Genomic DNA, 23,118 nt, shown 5'->3' on the forward strand with positions numbered 1-23,118 from the left:
ATGCAACTACAGATGACAGTTTCAAAGTGAAGCATGTATTCATCATTCTTTTTAGGGAATGCTTAAAAGGAAATTACCTCACTCTTGGGGTGCCTGGGTGGCTCAGTCAGTTAAGCGTCTGACTTCTCAGGTCATGATGTCACGGTTCATGGGTTCAAGCCCCGCATCGGGCTCTGTGCTGACGGCTCAGAGCCTGGAGCCTGCTTTGGATTCTGTGTCTCCCTCTCTCTCTGCCCCTCTCCCACTCGCACTCTGCTTCTCTCTCTCCCCACTCCCCCCCACAAAAATAAATATTGAAAAAAAAATTTTTTTTAAAGTTACCTCACTCTTAATTTTGTCTAAAAGAAGATTAAAACATGATTTGAAAATATTTGAATAGACTGTTGTAATGCTTGCTAGTACTTGAAGCCAGAGTTCAGTGTGAACATGCTCCCTAGGGAGTGAGGAGGTAAGAGAGCTGTAGTTCGATGTTTCTTTGAAGATCATGACAGTGGATCCTGACACTGCTTTCTCCTCTCCTTCAGCCCTGGAATGAGACCAGATGTAAGCTCTCCTCCATCCAGCTCTGCAGCGGCAACGGGACCACCTCCCAAACTCTGCCTTGTGTGCTCTGATGAAGCTTCGGGGTGTCACTACGGGGTCTTGACTTGTGGAAGCTGTAAAGTATTCTTCAAAAGAGCAGTGGAAGGTAGTGTGTGTTTTGAAGAGTTTTATTTTTCCTCTACTTGGTTCTTGTCTCTCAAGGTGGATTGTGAAGTTTCTGGTATATGCGAACCCCATTAAGGCTGGAAGTCAGTAAAGTCAGGTGCGGGGGGTTGGCTCGGAGGCCTTCTAAATGGAGAGATTTTAAAAAGCCACACAAAAAGCATAAGAGACTCTTAAATACAGAGAACCAACTGAGGGTTGCAGGAGGGAAGGTGGGTGGGGGGATGGGCTAAATGTGTGATGGGCATTAAGGAGGACACTTGTTGAGATGAGTACCGCGTGTTACACGTAAGTGATGAATCACTGGGTTCTACTCCTGAATCCAGGACTACACTGTATGTTAACTAACTTGAATAAAACAACAACACAAGCCGAACTAGAATAAAATGGAAAAGTATAAATTAAGGAGAGGGAGTTTGGTCAGATAACAGAAGGTAACGGTAAGAAAGTGCTGTCGTGGGAAATGGTGTTACGTCACTGCCCAAACCTAACATTCACTGTATGAGAATCATGGGCTTTAACTCCCATGAAGTAGTTGGTTTTAAAACCACCGACTATTCCAGTCTGACAAAGAATGAGGGTCAGTAAGAACTGTGAGGGGAAAATCTGGGTGGGTTTTTCTTCCTGTTGAGCCAGGCACTGTGCTAAGTGGTATCAAGTCCACATAAGAGGTGGTCCCCACCCTCTGAGTGGTCACGGTCTGCTTGAAGTGAGAGAGGAGTTCAAAGTTTCCAGGAAAGAGGTGGTAGTAAGAAGCAAGTGATAAACAGCCCGAGGAGATAGAGAAAGAAGGTAATGTAGAGAAGCTGATTTCACTATATGAATACTAATAAAAACTGTACCCTGGTTATAGATTCAGTCTGCTGACAAGGGCAGTCACATCAACTCCTTAAAGAGAAATTCATTCCATAGCAAATTAGTGTTGGAAATTACTCTAAAATCCTCTTGGGAAAAAATCATGTACTTTAGTTATTTATAAAGCTGTTTGAAGGTGGTGTCGCATGAATGGATTACCTAAAGCTCTGAGTATGTTAATTTTTAAAGAAGTGTAATTATCCATCCACAGTATGAGAAAGATTATTATTATTTGCCTCAAGTTCTGTTTGCATATCCTTAAGAGTTAGATGAGTCATTTTCTTTTGTTTGGATTACTTTTTAATCCATGAGCAAACTATAAAATTCCTCCTGTTACCCCACATGGAGCACAGGGAGGCAGGCTTTGACCAGGTAGGAGCCCCCAACTGTTGAATAGTGCTAAGGAAAGCCCACCCCTGCACACTCTACTGCCTCTAACAAAGTAGACCTTATTCACCACGGACCCAAGAGATTGAAGCTTTTTCTTGTCTGCACTTTACTTCAGCACTTTATTTTCAATGTTTTTGTTTATTTCTGAGAGGGGGAGGAGAGAGAGAGACAGAATGGGAGCAGGGGAGGGGTAGAGAGAGGCGGGGAGACACAGAAGCCGAAGCAGACTCCAGGTTCCGAGCTGTCAGCACAGAGCCAGACGTGGGGCTTAAACCCGTGAACTGCAAGATCATGACCTGAGCCGAAGTCAGATGCTTAAGTGACTGAGCCACCCAGGTGCCCCTGTCACAGCACTTTAAGTCCTGAGTTATCTCCATGATATAAATGCAGTGATAGAAGTAATCCAATATACAGTAATACTGGCAAATTAGTTTCTGCAAGTGAAATTCAGAAAGAGACTGTGGAACCTTAGAAGAAAAAAAAGGGGGTATTTAAAAAAATATTTTAATTACAATGGAGGAGAATGAAAAATTCTTTAAAACAGGACTATAAACGTAAATGCCTATACGGACCAAGTATGTGTCCTTCTGGCAAAGAGAAGACATGTGGGACAAGGAAGGTTAGAGAGTGCAAGCTTACTTTGAAAGCTTTCAGTACCCTTTAAAAAGTAAAAAAGAAAAGTAAAAAAAAAAAAGAAAAAAAGCTAAACCTAACTCCCCAATAAAATACCACTGCAGGCCATGTGCCCTCAGGGCTTACCCCCTGCTTTAGAATTAAATTCTTAAGCTTGTTTTTAGGTAAAAATTTCATAGAATATGAGCTGTCCCATTTCAAAATGTTTTTTTTAGCGTTTAAGTATTTCAGTTAAGTATGGAGGCTCAATTACATAATTAGTAGGGGAAGGTTTAACTGTGGACTGTGTTAAGTAAATCCTATATTTGGACTTTCATTTTCTCCAACGTCTCCCTTCCAGCTCTAAAATTCTGTAATCCTTTGACAACCTAACTCGGAACAGTTCTACTTTTCCTCTCTACACAGGATGGAGATGTTTTCATTACAGAGATGTAGTTTCTAAAGTCTGTATCATACTTAGCAGTCCATTTTTGGCACCTGCTGGAAATACTAGGTTACCCCCCCCCCCAATTGGCATAGGATAAAATACCTGAACATTTCAACAATTTTTAAGAAGTTTTATCCATACAACCCAGATCAAGGATAGATACCTTGAGTTTTTTTAAGTCTGTATTCTGGGAGTCACTTCTCTACATACAGAAGAAAACTTTGGGTAGCTTCATGTCTTTTCATGTATACTAGTTCAGTGATGTCCCCCCTTCCACCAAGTCCCTTTTACTTATATCCCCTGTACACAAAAGTACATGTAATCTTTGTTGGTGGGTCATAATGATGATAGGCATCCATTACCTTTAATGTCCCATAGACCAAGCATTATGTTTTATGTACATCATACCATTGAATTAAGGGCTCTCTGAGCTCTTAAATGCTGTTCTGATCCTATTTGATCAAGGAAACTGAGGCTGAGAGTTCAAGTGGTAGAGCTGGGATTCCAGAGGCGGTAACAGCTGGTATAAGACATTGGGCATTGGAGAGCGGAGCAGCTCTGGAACAAAGCTCAACTGTAGGCCATCGGTCAGCCCGGTGGCCTACTCCTCACAAAGAACTGAACCTGATATAGTTAACCATCTACTCAAAATGCACGCCTCATAGCACTGAGATTTATCCTCTTATGAAGAAGGGAATACGGTTTGTTTCCATCCAAGTAGTAGGCAGTCCTGTGCAGAAGGGATCTTTTCCCAGAAATCAGAACAAGATACATTCAACCTAGTGAGCGGATGATTTTTCTCTTTTCTCTGAATGCGATTTCTTTTGAGAAGAGAAATGCCCTGTTGTGGTCCTGTGCATAGCCACAGTGGTGTTGTGCAGGAGGATCTTTTCAGTTTCTGCCGGGCCAGCAGATCCTGAGATATTTTCTTTGACACTCAATAGCCAGATTAAAAGACAACTACAAGAATGCGCTTTTTGGGGTGGGTAAGGGTATCAGTCTTTCCATTTTAATTTTTTTTGCCAGGTGAAAACTGCACTTTGTACCTCTTACCACACATTATTAAATACTAGGTGCCAGAAGATTGTTTAGACAGTGACAGTCTAATATTTGGAGTCGGTGGTGGATTTAAACACTTACATTCTACAGTGCATGTGACATAATGAACAAATATCTGTAAGATCTATATACGGTAGTTTGCCAGGTGTGTGATTTCCCTAACTAGTTGTTGGCAATCTTAACATTCAAGATGAAGTTTGTTCCCTGTCACTTAGACTTGAAGGGGGAGCACGCTCCATTTGCATATGGTGGCATAATGTTGAGGGAAAGTCATTTTCCGTGTGGGGTTCTTTGAGTATTTTGAAAGCAGCTTCCTCTTTGTTTAACCTTCCTTAGCATTAAGTCAGAAGTCATAATGAAATAGTGACTTCAGACATCCTGTCAAACTGTACTTTAAACAGTTTCTCCTGTAATGCAGAACAGGCTTACCTTGGAGGAGGGTAGTGACTGGAAAGGGCCTAGAAGACCCTGTTCTTCTTGACCAGAGAGCCGATTACATGGCGGTGTTCGGTTTGTGAAAACATAGGAGATGCTACACTTAACAAACTGTGCACAATCTGTGTATTTTTCATGAACTATGTTTATTTGTTGAGCAGAATAAGAAAGAGACATTTTTAAGGTGACCTCACAACTCTGTAATGGGAGTGGAAGCAAGTACATCTTTCTTCATCACTGCCTGTGGTCCCTGCCCGTGGTCAGCCCAACACAAAAGGGCAATGAGTCTCGCCCTAAAAAGATCCCTTATAACCTGGGAAATGTTAACAGTGCCTTTGTTTTCTGTGTAGGACAGCACAATTATCTTTGTGCTGGAAGAAATGATTGTATCATTGATAAGATTCGAAGAAAAAACTGTCCAGCATGCCGCTATCGAAAATGTCTTCAGGCTGGAATGAACCTGGAAGGTAATGTAAACGCCTGAAAGGAAATGTCTCTGCATCATGTAAAAATTCGTCATTTTCCTTTTTAAGATATAAGTGAGCAAAAGTAATAATTTAGTCGTTGCAGTATATATGTGCTTGGCTAACATCATTTTATATTACTGCTTTATTAAGTAGGATTTTTGTGAATATTTCATATTCCACTTGAGTTTTTTCACCAGCTCGTACTACACACACGGAATTCATTATAGCCAGACTGTCCACGGAGCAAGTAAATTAGGTAAAAAAATGAAACTTAAACACGTGAAGCAACATTACTTACAGCTTTCTCTCCTCCCTTTCTTCGGCCTCAAAACTGTTCCCTAGAGTTGAAAATGTGTCTCTGTCAGATGTACTTACATGTGCATTTTGTATCATTTACCTTTTACTTGGCTCTATAGCTAGACAGATGAGGGAAACTCCTCAAGGAGGTATTGGATGGGTTTTGTTCGTTTTGTTTTTCAAGTAAAGAAGAAACCTGAAGCTAGTTGTAAGTTTGAGTTTCATAGCCCGGTTTATATAAAGTTGTATGATTAACATTGGTCTCAGCATTTGAAAACTTCCCTTTGAAAAACGTTTGGCATTCTCCTTGAGTTGACAGGGCAAACTCCATGAAGGTAGTGGTGGCGCCAGAATCGCACATGTGCTTCATATTTGCTGTGACAGTAGCACTTTCCTGCTCAAACCTGCCAAGGAGGCAGGCGGTGCACATCAGGCAAATAAAGTGGTGCCTGTTTTAAGGAGTCACTGTCGACTTAGGTTGCAGAGTCCATCACAAAATGGTGTGGCACACTACAGAAGGAACTGGAGCAGGAGCAAGACGAGGGTCACCTCCTTCTGTCCTGGAAAGCTGAGAACGGTTCCTTGGAAGAAGCAAAATTCAATCTAGAAGAGCTGAGTTAGATAGAAGGAGTTATGTATAAACCAAAGTGGGACACAATCAGATTCCCATTGTAGAAAGACTGATCTCAGAGAGAGAGAGACCAATTGGATGACTGTAGAAGTAATCCAAATAATACACTGCGAAGTTGGAGGGAGGACAGCAAGTGTGTGGCTCTTATGGTAAAAGAGGGACTGACCGTTGGCACGATCTGCACAAGCCATGTGTGCACCTGTTTTTAAATAGGAAGTAGATTCATGGGTATGGCTATGAAGAGTCTTAATTCCTCAACTCACATACACAGCATCATCTTCACTTTTTCATAGCACTTCAGTAGCAAAAAAGATGAAATTCGTAAATGTAACTTAATACCAGAAGTGGTGTATTTTGGTACTGTTGTTCCTATACCAAGTAATTCTCAAGATTTGCTATAAAGCAGCCTTCTTCAGTGCTTAAAGTTCCTGGCATTTGAGTACAGATAAGTTTTTTAAGGGTAATCCTTAATGTTTGCTTAACTTCATTTTAAAGTATATCGTAATCATTCCAAATTATAGTTGTCTTTTTTTTTTTTTTTAAGTTTATCCATTTTGAAAGATAGTGTGACCAGGGAAAGGGGTAGACAGAGAGGGACAGGGAATCCCAAGCAGGCTCCACAGAGCCTATGCAGAAGCCCCACATGGGGCTCGATCCCACTAACCCTGAGATCATGACCTGAGCCAAAACCAAGAGTCAGACTCTCAACTGAGCCACCCAGGCGCCCCTAGTTTTATTTTTGGTATGAAGAGTCAGGTGGAACTTAACAGGCAAGGAGGTTTGTGACATTATCAGATTTCATACCTTTTTTTTTCTTTGTGAGAGAGAGCGCATGTGAGAAAATCGTAAGCAGGCTCTACACTTACCATGGGGCTCAATTCATGATGTGAGCGAAAATCAAGAGTTTGGATGCTTCACCAGCTGAGCCACCCACATGTTCCCAAACTTAAAACTTAAGCTAAGTTTTCAACTGTCACAGACTTCTGAACACTTCTGTAGAGATCAGAAATTGACTGATAATCTATATATTCCAAGGAGTCAAACTTTATATAGAGTAGAAATCTTAGCAAAGTGCTTGAAAATAGTGGTTGCTTAACTAATTCAATTAACAACTTCTTGCTAAAGTTCTATGAAAACATGTTAGCGCGCATTCTTGCTCTAGTCAGTATTTTGAGCTTTATTCAAAAGCCTTAGTTCTCTCATTTCGGGCAATAGCTAAACAGTAAGAAATTATCAACTGAGCACAGGAGATTTTTAAAAATCCACCAGTTTGTCACTGTCCTTTCTCCTGTTCTCTGGAGTGTAGGTTCTGAGCCATGGTTAATTGAGGTCTTCAGCTTATTGTTTCAGTGTGATTTGGGAAAGGATGTTCTCTGTCATTATCTTCTCAATGGAGTACTTGCCAGGATTTTGAAATGTGGGTTTCCTAAACCTTTGGTTGTTTCACGTGTTTCCTTATGTATTGTAGCACTTGCTTTTTTAAACTGTACTGCTCCTCTGTGTACTTTTACTGTCTACATTGAGAATACTCTAAAGCCATATTCTGCCACCAGTTGAGGTAATGATAGTCCTTCCGTAGCACTTGGTGTGTGCCACCACCTGTTCTAAGCATTGTACGTGTCTTAACTGATTGAATTCTCAACCACCCTCAGAGCAAGGTACCAATATTACCCTCATTTTGTAGAAGAGGAAAACTAAGGCCCAGGGAGTAACTGTGAGATCCCAGCTACTGCATGGCAGAGCCAGGGTTTAAACTCAGCCATGATTGTTTCAGATTTATGCTGTTTACTACTTCACCATAGTGTGTTTCAACAGAGCGTGGTAAAATAAGAAAGGACCTGTCCCGATCCCTTCTCTGTTTTGAGATGTGACACAAAAATTTCTAATTTCTCACTAGCATATGCAACACAATGCACAATAATGAGACCATTCTATCATTTTAAGGGCAAAGAATCTACTGATTATTTCAAAAGGTGATGAGTATTTACTTTTCTCTGAGCAAAAATGTTTTGTATCCCTGATAAGTGAGGCAGGTACATTTCTTCTTTCATATGAATTATATTCATTGCCCTTCCTTGGATCTCTGAGACCTTCCTTTTGAACAATACTGTGTTCCCTTCAGCAGCAGGTGCACCAAAAAAGAAATTCTTATTTGTTACTAAAACACGTAATTTCATACAACACGTAAGATTAAGAGTACGTATATGTTTACTAAATAATCTATGGAATCCATGTTGTAATTTGATTGCACTGTTCCAGACTAAGTCAAAGATGGAAAGATATCTTTACTTTGTATATACTTTGTATATGATATCAAAGTAGATGCTTTAGGTTTATCGGGTCATCAATATAAATCTCTTACAAAAGGGAAATCCCCCCCCAATAATTTATGTAAAGAAATATAAAGTTCTTTTCTTCATCTCCCAGATGTTTTTAGACCTAAGCAGTATCCATCATATAAATGTAAAAACTGGACTTTTCTGCTACTGAAATTAATAGTGCTTCTAGCATATGACCTGCAGTGTCATCTTAATACTATCTTGAGAAGAAGGGGAATTTATGCTAGGTTTTAGTATGCCTGTCTTCATTATAGATACCATCATGTAGATGAACCCTTAGCCACAGTTTCTAGTCTGCTGTTAGGAACTTAGGATTTTTCTTTCAACTGCTAGTAAAAGTATTGCCTTATTAAACTGATGAGAATTTCCACTTAGGAGTGAGAGTGAGAAATTAATTCATATAAGAATCTATATAAGTGATTTGTTCAGATTGTTTTCACATAACATTGAAAGACACTTAATTATGATGTTTGTTTATTTTTGAGAGAGACAGAGACAGAATGCGAGTGGGTTAGGTGCAGAGAGAGGGAGACACAGAATCCAAAGCAAGCTCCAGGCTCTGAGCTGTCAGCACAGAGCCCGGCGCAGGGCTCAAACTCACAAGCTGGGAGATCATGACCTGAACCAAAGTCGGACGCTAAACCAACTGAACCACCCAGGTGCCCCAATTTTTTTTTTTTTTAATTTTTTTTTTTCAACGTTTATTTATTTTTGGGACAGAGAGAGACAGCATGAACGGGGGAGGGGCAGAGAGAGAGGGAGACACAGAATCGGAAACAGGCTCCAGGCTCTGAGCCATCAGCCCAGAGCCCGACGCGGGGCTCGAACTCACGGACCGCGAGATCGTGACCTGGCTGAAGTCGGACGCTTAACCGACTGCGCCACCCAGGCACCCCACTTTTTTTTTTTTTAATGTTTATTTAATGTTGAGAGAGAGAGGGAGACACAGAGTGTGAGTGGGGGAGGGGCAGAGAGAGAGGGAGACACAGAATCCGTTTCAGGCTCCGAGCTGTCAGCACAGAGCCAGACGTGGGGCTCAAACTCACAAACTGCGAGATCATGATCTGAGCCGAAGTCAGGTGCTCAACCGACTGAGCCACCCAGGCACCCCAAAAGACAGTTTTGTATCCGGTATGACGTGGCTTCATATACAAATGGGTTCCTCTTGACTCTGCTTTTTCCTCTTCTATTTCACTTTATAATTGCTGAATAGTTTCAGAAATTAAAATACTTACTGAATAAACTCTGTCACCCAGACCTTCCCCGTAAAACTCACTCTGTGTATATATTTTTTAAACACCCACAGCTCGAAAAACAAAGAAAAAGATCAAAGGAATTCAGCAGGCCACCCCAGGAGTGTCCCAAGAAACTTCTGAAAACCCTGCTAACAAAACGGTAGTTCCTGCAACATTACCACAGCTCACCCCTACCCTGGTGTCCCTGCTGGAGGTCATCGAACCCGAGGTGTTATACGCAGGGTATGATAGCTCCATGCCAGATTCGACTTGGCGGATCATGACCACACTCAACATGTTAGGCGGGAGGCAAGTGATTGCAGCAGTGAAATGGGCCAAGGCGATACCAGGTAAGATGCAGGTATAAAGCTTTGCATTGTCTTAAACAGACGCAGCGCTCTGGCTGTTTGTCAGCCAGCTCCCACTGTGCGTCCTGCTTCCTGAGTTCTGGGGCCTAAAAAGGGGAGAGGCTGGAAAAGCTGGGAGTGGAGAGTTTATAACAAAACTTGTATGCTCCTCCCAGCTTCTTCACACTGTTGCTCAGAGCAGTTTCAAGCAGGATGGTATAATATCAGAACGAGGGGCACAGGACTTACTCAGAAATTCCTTTTACACCCAGGTCTAGTGGGGGGGGGAAATGCGTACTTGTAAGAACTCAGTTGCTTTTCCTTCAGTGTGTCACTTTAAAAAATCAGGTTATTTGTAAAATCTGTAAAAATCCGGTGTCGTGACCCTTTCTCAAGGTAAAGTAGAATGATTTTTAACTCTTAACTATGTAACAGGATATATGTTGAATGTAAATCTTCATTAGTCTCATTTTTAGGATCATATGAGATAAAAGTCCCCCTATGGGAACTTGATGTAGATGGGACATAAGAGGTCAACATTAGTGTCAGCCCAGACTTTACAGCTAGAGGAGAATCAATAAGCTTATGTTCACACAGAAAAGAGACAGGACAAGAATGAAGTCACCTGACCTCCGTCATCTCTACTCTGTCAAGAGGGAAAGAGGTGTTACTGTCAGGGGGAATTTTTAAAATTGAATTCATTGACTGTGTAATGTACCAAGTCAGGACTCTGGGCTTTCTGTTTTACTATTTAGTTCATATTGTTTAAATAGGGAAAAAGTGACAGTAAGTTACATTGTACCGGATGCTGTTAAAAAGCACCAAGGGCTTTGGTCTTGACATGTTGGATGACAAAGGAGAACTGTGCCCCCTTGGTGTTACTTCATTTCCTCTGTCTCTTAGGGGTTCTGGTCTGTGGCGGTTCCCAAAGAGATGATCTTCAGCACCGAGTGTTTCCTCATAACCTTTACTTCTCTTAATTCAGGATTCAGGAACTTACACCTGGATGACCAAATGACCCTACTGCAATATTCATGGATGTTCCTCATGGCATTTGCCCTGGGGTGGAGATCATATAGACAATCAAGTGCAAACATGCTGTGTTTTGCTCCTGATCTGGTTATTAATGAGTAAGTTATTTGGGAGTCTGTTTTTTTGTTGTTTTTGTTTTTTTTTTATCCCGCTGATGTTTTCCTGATGGATTGCTATCATGATCATTGAGAACTGAATCCATTCTATCAGGTTTCTTGGAACAGGGCACACTTGAAAGAGAGCGGTTTATCAGTACGTTTTGGCAGACCAGATGTACATGGGGCAGGACACACGTAAGGGTACTTTTTAATACAGTGAGCATCTCTGGGGTCAGTCGATCTCACATTCAATAGGGACGACTATAGATGAGGACATCTTGGCCGAGGAGGTGGGAGGTACAGACCCAGAAGCAAGGGGACTCTCTTGCCAGGGCAAGGCCTACTCCATGTTTAGGACTTTTAGGATTTGATAAATCAGCCACCTGTGCTTTTCTAGGCCTATGCTTCTATCTGTGAAATATTTCGGGTGTCTGTTCTGTTGACCTCATTGCAGTTTTTCCTGACTAGTTTTCTGCCTCTGATGTGCCCTCCATCATGTTGTGATTTTTTTCTTCCTACGGTACAGTTTGATCACATCACATACTTCCGCAACACCCAGATGTCCTCCCTGCCCACGCCATGCATGTTCAGCATGGTTACTGGCTTTCCAGAACCTGGCTTCTTTTCTCTCACTGTTCTCTTTCATAGACACGGCATCCCCACTCAGACGACCTGTTCCTCAAGCATACCCTTAACTCATGATGTTCTTAGCACCTTATAAGACCTCTGTGCTATATATCCCTAGTTCTTATCACTGTCCACCTTGTAGTACAATTTTTGTGCCTACAGCCTCTCTCTTTTATGAGAATAAAACAGGGAGTTGTCCCACACATACCTATGGTCAGAGCAGAGTAAGAAATGAAGATTTCTTTAATTGTGAGCTCTGGGTGCTTTTGACCAGGGGTCAGACGAATCAATGTAAACCTTAAACCCTGTTCTTAGAATAATTCCATTGCACCCTATATGAGTCAACCCATCGTGAGCAGTTTGTGTTAAGAACTGGATGCCATATTAAAATAGGGAGTGACAACTTTAAATATGTCCAGGAGGGCAAGGAGAATGGAAATTGACATTGGTCAGTGAACAGGGAGGGTATGGAGGAGGGCAGCCTACAGACATACTGTTTTGCCTTATGGGTGTGCCAGGCACAGACATAATGGGTAGGAGCTCAAGAAAAACCTCTATTTGAGCAGCACTCAGTGGGAGAGCCTGCCTTACAACGTGGTGAGCTCACATTGTTTTAAGTGTTTTAGAGGAGACTGGATGACACTAGCTCCAGGTAGTTTTGAAGATATTCTTGGGCGTTGTGACAGAAATCTCTAAAGCAGAGATTTCACGTTTCTGCCGTCAGGCTAGCTAGGTGCATAGAAAACCAGTCTACAAATCCTGGCAGAAATGAATCCTGAGTTAAAGTTGGTGTTCTTTCTCTATTGGTGATACTTATTTTCCAGCACAGTATTCTCTCAGTGATAGGAGTCCTTACCAAGTGCCAGACTCTCTTTTAGGAGCTTGAGCTGTAATAGAGAGCACAATAGATGTGGCACCCGCTCACATTCCAATGGGGAAAATGAAATAGATAACCAAAATTACTTTAGAGAACCATGGTATAAAAGTGTGCCTGGGCAAAGGGAGCAGTGACAGGCACCTGCTACTTTAGATTTAGGGACCATAGAAGACCGGTCCAGGGAGTGGACATCACACAGTACAGAAGCACAAGCTGTGTGAAAGGTGGGGCCCTGCAGACAGAAGAAGTGAGGGCAAAGGCTGGAAATACCATATGAGTCTAGAACAGAGGCTTGTAGGCCATGAAACAGAGTTTAGATGTTATTCTAGGAGAAGCCGCGGCCAGTGGAGGCTTTCAAACAGGATAACATGGTGGAGGATGGATGAGAGGGAACACCTCTGCCTCCTCATTCCTAATAAGCCTGGGACAGAGTAGCTGACAACAAGACAGACAAGCTTTCCCGACCTGTATTGCTTATATCCTCCATACAGGTAACTACCAAATAAAATAATTTCAGATTGGGATAGTTTATACTGGAGGGGTCTATTTCAGATAAAGTGGCTAATGGCTTCTGGGAGGAAGTGTAATTAGCGGTGAGTTAAACCTAAAGGGGAAGGACAAGGCTTCACACTGAGAAGCAACAGGACAGGAGGCATGGGGAATGTACATGCAGTGACCCACCTCTTCGTATTCCCAGAAGGGGCCAGATGTCCCCTCCCCTGGCCCTATCAGACCTGGACAGACCCACACTCCTAGGAATCTGTGTCAGAGAAGGACGTCACCTTCAATTGCCAGCAAGAGGGCTGTTCAAACTCCTGTATCCCAGTTGAACAGGGTTTTGGTTGTTTGATCAGATATTTAATTAGCAAATGAATACATGAAATCCTGTGAGTTAACTCAGACACCAAAACTCCCTGAGTACTGGTTGCACATTTCGGGAATCCAACCACAGTTATTTAAAAACATCATGTTGGCAACATTTGCTATTTACGGTCCCTTCCCAAAAAAAGTCATTTGAACTCCTAGTATTGGGCTTAAAACTGTGAACTGAGACTTCTATGAAACACCAACTTATCCTTCTATTCTAGGAAATTAATTCAGGGTTTTTATTTGGGGGGGCACTCAAAGTTAGAGGTAAGCAGTCACAGCATAACCTGAAGAGTGCCGCACGCATTTGTTACACGAGGTGGGAATTGCAGACTTTTTCTCAGGGTTCCGCCATGCTGGAGGACAGACAGCAGACGGGAAGAGTGGTTTTGTACAGGGCGTTCTTACTATTCCCCATTCTGGGGTCTGTGCTGCTCTGTTCCCTCTGCCCGCTGGTTTCCATCCTGGTGTATGGTCTGACAGGCACAATTTGAAGGTACACTGTCACCCCAAATCTGCCTGTGTAGCTATCAGGTAGTCTCACCGTTGTTTTTAGGACTTACTGTTGTAAAAAATAGTTTTTAACAGCCTACTGAATGATTTTATGCTTAATTCCTGTTGGGAGATTGGGAAGGTACCTCTTTGGGAAGAGAAGATTTTATATTTGAAGAGTCTTGTGAGCTCCTGTGTCATCACTGTCACAGCATACCATTCCTGTCAGAGTTATTTTATCCTATAAAGAAACAAACTGTATCTTCAGGAGAAAAAAATAGTGACCTTTTTTTAATCTAAATCCAAGATCACTCTCTGTCAGAAACAAACAAACAAAAATCTTGAGGTATTGTAAAAACCATGAACCAAGCACAGTAAAGTAGTTAAGAAACTTCAGGGACGCCTGGGTGGCTCAGTCAGTCAGGTGTCTGACTCTTGATTTCGGCTCAGGTCATGATCTCAGGGTTGTGGGTTGGAGCTATACTGCAGAGCTTGCTTGAGATTGTCTCTCTCAAAATAAGTTTTTTTAAAAAAACAAAAAAAGTTAAACTTCAGAAATCCCAGAGTTGAGTTCTAGTGTACTTCTGACCCTCTGCAAAACTATAAACAGAATCACACATAACTGTTTTCAGGATGTGATGCTGTGAAAAAAAAAAAAAAACTTTTTGATTTTGAATGGGTAAGACCTAAAACCGTCTTGTGTAACTGGCCTGAATGCAAATGCTGCCATAAAACTTTGGATTAAAAGAAACATTGAATTAAAGGAGCAACTGGTAAAGTTCTGCATGAATCAATTCTAAACACTTAGTAAGTGGCATGCACAACAGAAGAATAATTTCTCCAGTGTAGATTGTTCCGCAGTCTCTTTAGGTGCTGTCGTGGTTCTTAACTGTAGGGAATTAGCATTAATAGCAACAGTTAGCTTTTCCTTTTTAAGTTCATAGTTTTTCAAAATAAAAACAAAGAAGTCTACCTTCGGGCAGGGGAACAAGCACTATTTCTTTCCTAACTCAAACACTGATATTTGTCTTTCACAGGCATAGAATGACTCTACCCTGCATGTATGAACAATGTAAACATATGATGTATGTTTCCTCTGAGTTACACAGGCTTCAGGTATCTTATGAAGAGTATCTCTGTATGAAAACCTTACTGCTTCTCTCTTCAGGTTGGTAGAACACCTATTTGCATTTACAATTCACTTCTAAGTATGTCAAAAATAGGAAATATAGAAAGAAAGGTTTGTTTGTGTACATAGCACCAAGTCCACGGTTATTTCCTGCTACTCAAATAGTTGAGCCTGTTCATAAATGTAAAATTTTATAAAGGCCCAGCCAGTGATGCTAAGATTAGGAAGACAGTTGGGTACCATTGGGAAACAGAGAAGTACATGAGCTACGCAGGAGCCTCTGTGGGTCTGGAATGTGTACACACCTCCTTCCCCGGGGGAAACAGGGAGAAACAAAGCCAGCTGGAATGATTTTAGTTTCTGTGCTCTGTTGTAACCTGGTCAACTTAGTTACCCAAGGAATACTCCTGTGTCTAAGATAATTGAGACAAAAGTACATCGCGCTTACCGTTAGAACATCCCATGATGCAGCACGGTTGCCAGACTGTTGGACAGAGGTGTTCTATCTGGAAAACAGCAGCATGAGTTTATGAAACCGTCTTCAACGTTTAGATAAAGTTACTGGTATGTCAACTTGAGTGAGACTGCTTTTGACTGGCAAAGGCACTACTCAGTAAACCTAGAAAGCTTGTGAAAAATACAACGTATCTGATTCGTAAAAAGGTGGCATTTTCAACAACCAGTAGAAGGTGTGTGAATAGTTGGAATAGGCTAAAATTGTATAATACCAATAAAAATCCCATATGAAGGTAGTGTTTATAAAATACTAAGTTGATGACTGAACCCTTCTTTCATATACAAATAAAGTTGAGGGTTTCAAAAAGTCTTTCCATGAGTAATTCTGGTTTCAAAGCTGCCAAGTAACTCGAAGTGATGGATGTTGCATGTGACTGTATCTGTTTCAGCTTTTCCAAGACACCTCTATCATTAGTGCTTTCATACTACCTTGTTCTACAGAAAGTTCTTTTATATTATTAATATTTAAATCCATTAACATTTTAGTCAAGACAGGAATTTTCCACAACTCATTTGCTAGAGACTTTTTGATGTTACCTAATGCAGCACATGTGTTAAAGAAATGAGCTTGACGTTATTTCAATAAACTGTTGAAGTTCTGATCATAATTCCAGGTACAGATCAGCACCAAACACTAAGCAATCCTATTTGTAAACACTGGTGATTTAAGTTTTATACATACCAGATCCTTCATTGCAGAGAATACAAAAAGTAAACTGAACTAGTACATAGCACTGGTCCTTTTTTTTTTTCAATTTTTAAAAAATGTTTATTTTGACAGTGCAAACTGAGGAGGGAACAGAGGGAAGGAATCCAAAGCACGTTCCACGCTGTCAGCCCAGAGCCTGACACAGGGCTTGATCCCATGAACCTTGAGATCATGACACTAAATCGACTGAACCACCCAGGCGCCTTACACTGGTTCTTTTTTAAAAAAGGAATAGAATCACAAGGAATAAAATAGATACCATAAGATACAGTCAGACTTCTAGCCTATCAGAATACCAGGAGAGGTACCCTAACCTCCCACTGAAAACGCTAGACTAAAAGCAGGAAAAACTAAGTGCAGGCAGGAACCCAAAGAAGTCAGCCGTACTAAGAGGGTATGTTTAATAAGTTTAAAGACAGGGGTTGGAAACCTAAGTGAAATTTTTTAAATAAGGGATGTCTCTAAAAGCAGATCAGACCCATTTGGAGAGAGAAGAAATTAGCCAGAATACAAGTTTTTAAATGCATAGATATGTATATGTGTGTATCACGTACATAAGTAACAAGAGGCGTGACTGAGGGAGGAGGGCTGAAAGTAAAAAGGAGCATTTCTACAGTAAAGCAGACCGAGAGTAAATGAAATGTGTATCCTGACACATGGGTGACCATTCATGGTATGCCAGTTGACAAAAGTTCTGGTGGCACATAATCACCAGAGATCCAAAATGAAAGGGAGTGAGAATAGGGAAGGGCACTGTGCAAAGAATGGCTGAAAACTCTCCTGCCCTATCCAGGCAGTTCAATGAATTCTACCTAATATACAAGTAAAATCCAACTGACTGAAAAAAAAAAAAAAAAAAACCCTCAAAGGAGAAGCAACTTAATAACCTATGTAGCAGGAGTGAAGACAATGGAAGGATTTTTTTGTAATGCTAAGGAAAAAATATTGAAAAACGAAGGTGGACTTCCATTCATCTCTGACAAGTAAACAGCTTGGACACTGCCATTCCCATCTTCAACAGTAAGAAGCTGAACTAAAAATCAGTTAACTTTTCTTGGAGCCATCAATGAATTGAGGTCACAAGGCAAATGACCATGTGAAAATCTGTAGAGACAGACAGATATAGAGAAGCACAGCCATGATCAGCTTACTGGGAAAAGAAACTTCTAGAGCCAGTACCTGGTTAGGAATACTTGTAATTTTGATGAATTGCTGGAGACCTAGGAAGAGCTTGCGAATTAAAAACTAAGGGGGTTGCCTCCCCACACTTTTTGGGGGTTTACCTGCATAAGCCCCACCAGGTTTTCACAGTGAAGATCAGAGAAAAGATCCCCTCTGTTTGTTGCCCTCTGAGGGAAGCCTCTGTAAAAGAAATTTATCTGGCCTGAGGAAAAGGGCAAATAGGTCAGGGCAGCCCCCTTTTCCCTCCTGTATCTCTGGCAAGGGAAACAGGAATATAAGGTGGAGGTTGTGGTTCGGAAACACTTCTAAAGTTCAGGACAAAACAGATTTAATCAAAAAGGATCAGACACCCCACATCACCAATACCTTACCACCATATCAGTAGGGCTCCACTGGATTAGAACTGTAGAACACAGCCATCTGAGAAGGAGTTCTTAGGGAAACCCGAAGACAAGGAAACAGGTTGAGTTTCCATTAAACACCTATGGCTAGCATGAAACCCAGCTCAGCTCCTAGCCAGATGAACATCAAACCTCATGCTAAAAGCATAATTACCTCAGTTCTGACAACAGCAAAAAAAAAAAAAAAAAAAAAAAACAAGCTAAAAGGCAAGAAAAAATAGTCTGAAGAGTCAAGCTTCGCATCCAGCTCAGCCATGACACAGATGTTGTCATTATCAGAGAATTTAAGATAACAATGATTAATATATGGTAAGGGCTGTAATGGAAAAAGTTAGCAACATGTGACAACACCTGGGTAATGTAAGCAGAGAAGTGGAAACTCCAGGAAAGAAACAAAAGTATTATATGATGGAGAGATTATAAAGATGAGAATTACTGTAATGGAATGGGATATTTAGCTCATCAGTAAACCGGAAGTGGCAAACTCCCAAACTCAAATGCAAAGAGAAGAGTGAAAAAAAAACATGCAACAGAGTATTCAAGAACTGTGGGGGGACCATAACAACATGTGTAACATACAAGTAATGGGGATATCCAAAGTAAAAGAAAGGAATAGAAGAAATATATGAAGTGATAACGACTGAGAAATTTCCAAAATTAATGACAAACACCAAAACATGGACCCAGGAAACTCCCAAACTCCAAGAAAGATAAATACCACAGCATCTACATCTAGACATGTTTTACTCAAAATGCAGAAAACCAAATCAAGAAGAAAGCTTGAAAGAAGCCCGAGGAGGAAAAAAAGCAGCTTACCCACAGAGGAGCCATGCAAGCAGGAAGGGAGTCGAGTGAAATATTTAGTGCTTAAAACAGTAAAAATCTAGAATTATATATCCAGGGAAATTATCCTTCCAAATTGAGCGCGAAACAGCGAGTCTCCAACGAAAACCAACAATTAGTCACTAGAACACCTGCCTTGCATAAAACATTTAAGGCAGTTCTTCAGAGGAATTGAAAATGACACAGGCCAGAAACATGCATCTCCATAAAGGAAAGAAGAGCATCAGAGAAGGAAGCAACGAAGATAAGATTTCCTTTTTCTTCTTCGCTGATGTAACTTAACACAACTGTGGAGCAATTACAGCAGCCGTGCACGGGACGGGTGTAAGGTATACTGGTGAAATGAATGGCAGCAGGGTTCAAACCAGTGGGAGGGAGGGGCTAGGAATACTGCTGGCAGGTACCTGCCCTCCCTATCGAGTACAATAGTGTGATGTAAAGGAGATGTAGATTGGTCGTCTATGTATAGGGGGAAGGGTAGGGCAACCACTGAAAAGTTTTTTGATGGTTGTTTTTTTTTTTTAATTATTTTCAGACAGCACGAATGAGGGAAGGGCAGAGAGAGGAGGGAGAGAATCCCAAGCAGGCTCTGTGCTGTCAGCGCAGAGCCTGGCACGGGGCTCAAACTTATGAACCATGACCTGAGCCGAAATCCAGAGTCAGACGCTTCACCGACTGAGCCACCCAGGTGCCCCTGAAAACAGCTTTTAAAAATGAGTATTAATTGATAAGAAAGAATATAGAATCATATGAAATACTCAGTGAAAACCAGAGAAAGTAGAAAAAAAAGGGAAGCTTACGAAAGAAAAAAAGAACAAGTGCCCTGAGTAGAAAACGGTTACAAACAGCGTAGCTATTAATCCAAACATCACCTTACATTTCAATAGTCTAAATGTACCAATAATCTATTTTTTAAAGGAAAGTTTGCCATCATAGATCCTGAATGAAGTAATTAAAGGATATACGTAGGATAAGTGAAAGTAATCCCATCTCTAAGAAGGAAAAAAGAACAAAGAAAGTGGAAAATATGTAGATACGTTTAAGCTAACATTTACTGTATAAAATAACAGCAATTTGGAGGGTTGAAGAAACAGAACCAAAGGACACAATAATTACATATAAACAAGAAGGGGAGTTTGATAAGAATGAGTGTTTACATTTCAGTAATGATGGCTAAAGACGGAAAAACTACACAAAGGACCAAAGCCCTGAGTCGCAGGGTGGCAGCAGCTGAGGAAAACATGGGAAGGAAAAGCAATACAAAAAAATGGAATGAGAAGGGAGGAGCATAAACTAAAGCATGGTAAGGGAAAGTAACAAATCGTACCAATAAATGTATTAGCAATTTCATTACATCAAGAGGGGATAAAAGCTACAAGGCTCCAAGGTGAAAAGACACACAAAAAAGTGCAAGGCTAGATTAAATAATAATCCAATGTTATGCTGTTTACATGAGAGTACCTGAATAAAGATACTGAGTGGCTGAAATACAAGGCCATCTAGCCTATGCATAGAGTAACCAGGTGATGGCAAAGTTGTGCAGGACAGTGTCAGATGGTAAATGTTTTCAGCTTTGCCTACACTCCCTGTCATAGCTAATCAGCCCTGCTCCCTGCAGCATGAACAGGGTCCTCAACAATGTAAGGAGAGAAGGCAGGGCCGTGTGCCAATAAAACTTTATTTACAAGCACAGGCTGCTGGTCATGATTTGCTGACCACTGCTTAAACTAAAAGGAATTGGTAGCAGCTACATTGCTGTCAGCACAGACTGTAAAGCAGAAAGAAACACAGTTCTTTATGTAAAGATACTCTTTAAATAAAACATTTTATTTATCAGGAAAGTAATTCTAAATATATGGCCCAACCACATAAAGCAAATAGATGGAGCTACAAATATAATTAGGGGTAATTTGAGATGGATGAGATTCTTTTAAACATAAGCAGTGAATAGGGCTCCACCCACAATTACTTTTAGAATTTGGGTAACATGCAGGAGAAAGTTAAAGATAAGCAATCAATGAAAATATTAAATTTCAATATTTAAAAAATTAGCAATAATTAGGTTATGTGTAATATATGGACGTAGGCCCATTTTTAACATGGTAGGCTCTTACCACTCCTGTTTACGTAGTCTTTGTTTTCACAGTAATACTGACATCTTAGAAGTACCAAGTAGTGCTTTCTAGAATCAGAACGTTTTCGTATGTGTTCTTTGGCCTAACCCTAATCAAAATCCAGGGAGAGTGATATAGCACATTAACAAAAGAAAGGTAAAAAATCACATAATAATCTCAACAGATGCAGAAAAAGCACTGACAAAATTCAATGTCTATTTATGAAAAAAACTTTTAAAATTAGGATAGAGGGAATAGGTCTCAAAATAAAGGCTATATATGACACATCCACAGCTAACGTCATAGTAGTGAAAAAGCTACAAACTTGTCCTTCATGATCAGGAGTAACACAAGGATATCCACTATCATCACTTTTATTCAACACACTATTGAGGTTCTGGCCAGAGCAATTAGACAAGAAATAAAAGACTTCCAAATCTAAAAGGACTAAGTAAAACACTCACTGCAGATGACATGATTTTATATATAGAAAACCTTAAAGATTCCACAAAAGGACTGTTAGAATTAATAAACAAATTTAGTAAAGTTGCAGGATACAAAATCACTATTTAAAATCTGTTGCAGTTCTAGATACCAGTAACAAGCTAGCAGAAAAATTAATAAATGTATCCAAGGAGGCAAAAGACCTGTACATTGAAAACTGTAAGACACTGGTGAAAGAAATTAAAGAAGACATATATAAAAGATACTCCATACTCATGTACTGGAAGAATATCGTTAGAATTTCCATATTACCAAAAGCAATCTACAGATTCACTGTAATCCCTGTTAAAATTTCAATGGCATTTTTCACAGAACAAATAATCCTAAATTCTGTACGGAACTATAAAAGACCCAAAATAACCAAAGAAATCTAGAGAATGGCGAACAAACCTGGAGGCATCATACTCCCTGGCTTAAAACTCTATTACAAAGCTGTAGTCCTGTAAACAACATGGTATGGGCAAGAAAAGAGACACATAGATGAATGAGAGCTAGGAGAGCATTAATTTATGACGGAGCCAAAAAACATATAATGGAGAAAGAACAGTCTCTTCAGTAAACAACCCTGAGAAAACTGGACAGACATATGCAAAAAACTGGACCATTATCTCACACCATACAAAGGAATTAACCCCAAAATGAATCAAAGACTTGAACGTAAGACCTGAAACCATAGAAATCCTAGAAGAAAACATAAGCAGTTAGCACCCTGACATCAGTCTTGGCGGGGATTTTCTTAATCTGGCACCGAAAGCAAAAGCAAGAAAAGTAAAAATAAAAATGGCAGCATGTCTAACTATAAAACTATGCACAGAAGGAAACGATCAAATGAAAAAGCAACCTACAGAATGAGAGAAAATACTTGCAAGTTGTCTGGCCAACAGGCACATCAAAAGGTGCTTGTCATCACAAATCAACAGGGAAATGCACATCAAAACCACATGAGAGATCACCTCATCTTTGTTAGAATGTCTGTTGTCAAAAAGACAGGAAATAAAGGGCTCCTGGTTGGCTCAGGCGGTAAAGCGTCTAACTTCAGCTCCCGTCATGATCTCACAGTTCGTGGGTTCGACTCCCACGTCCAGCTCTGTGCTGACAGCTCAGAGTCTGGAACCTGCTTCTGATTCTGTGGCTCCCTCTCTCTGCCCCTCCCCTGCTCATGCTTTGTCTTTCTCTCTCTCCAAAATAAACATTAAAAAATATGTAATAATAAAAAACAAGACAAGTGTTGACAAGGATGTGGAAAAGAGGCAACCCTGTGCACGGCTGGTAGGAGTGCAAACTGGTGCGGCCACTGTGGAAAAAAGCATGGAGATTCCTCAGAAAATTAAAAATAGAACTAGTACATTACCCTGCAATTCCACTTCTGGGTTTTTGTCCACAGAAAATGAAAACACGACATAAAAAAATGTATGTAGCCCCATAGTCATTGCATATTTATTTACAGTAGCCAAGATGTGGAAGCAACCTAAGTATCCATTTATGGATGGATGAATAAAGAAGTCGTGGTGTGTATATATTCAATGGGATATTATTCCACCATTAAAGATCGTGAAATCTTGCCACTTGCAACAACATGGATCAACCTAGAGGGCATTAGTCAGACCGAGAAAGACAAGTACAAATAAACATGTAATCTCACTTCTCTGTGGAATGTGGAAACCCAACAAAGACAAGCTCACGTACACAGAGAACAGACTAGTGGTCTCCAGAGGTGGGAGGGTGGGGAGTGGGAGAAATGGGTAAAGGAGGTTAAAAAGTACAAACTGCCAGGTATAAAGTGAGTAAGTCATGTGGATCTCATGTACAGCATGGTGGTTATCGTTATTCATACTATATTATATATCTGAAAGTTGCAGAGAGTAAATTTTACAAGTTTTCCTCACAAACCAAAACAATGGTAACAT

At 40.6% G+C, this 23,118-nt stretch overlaps 1 protein-coding gene across 8 annotated transcripts in view; it reads left to right on the forward strand.

Annotated features, from left to right (window-relative positions):
- The window catches only part of NR3C1 (nuclear receptor subfamily 3 group C member 1), a 116,007-nt gene that overhangs the window by 87,116 nt on the left and 5,773 nt on the right, over window positions 1-23,118 (forward strand). For 7 of the 8 annotated variants that reach the window (XM_040453898.1, XM_040453880.1, XM_040453889.1 and 4 more), the window contains exons 3-7: window positions 525-691; window positions 4,855-4,971; window positions 9,545-9,823; window positions 10,806-10,950; window positions 14,851-14,981. In XM_040453898.1, coding sequence (XP_040309832.1) covers window positions 525-691; window positions 4,855-4,971; window positions 9,545-9,823; window positions 10,806-10,950; window positions 14,851-14,981 — 839 coding nt within the window. The remainder of the gene's footprint in view (window positions 1-524; window positions 692-4,854; window positions 4,972-9,544; window positions 9,824-10,805; window positions 10,951-14,850; window positions 14,982-23,118) is intronic. The other variant, XM_040453926.1, reaches the window with a different exon arrangement.

Source organism: Herpailurus yagouaroundi, unplaced genomic scaffold (genome assembly GCF_014898765.1).
Source record: "Herpailurus yagouaroundi ecotype Mexico unplaced genomic scaffold, PumYag 29, whole genome shotgun sequence".
In the NCBI taxonomy this organism is placed as follows: domain Eukaryota; kingdom Metazoa; phylum Chordata; class Mammalia; order Carnivora; family Felidae; genus Herpailurus; species Herpailurus yagouaroundi.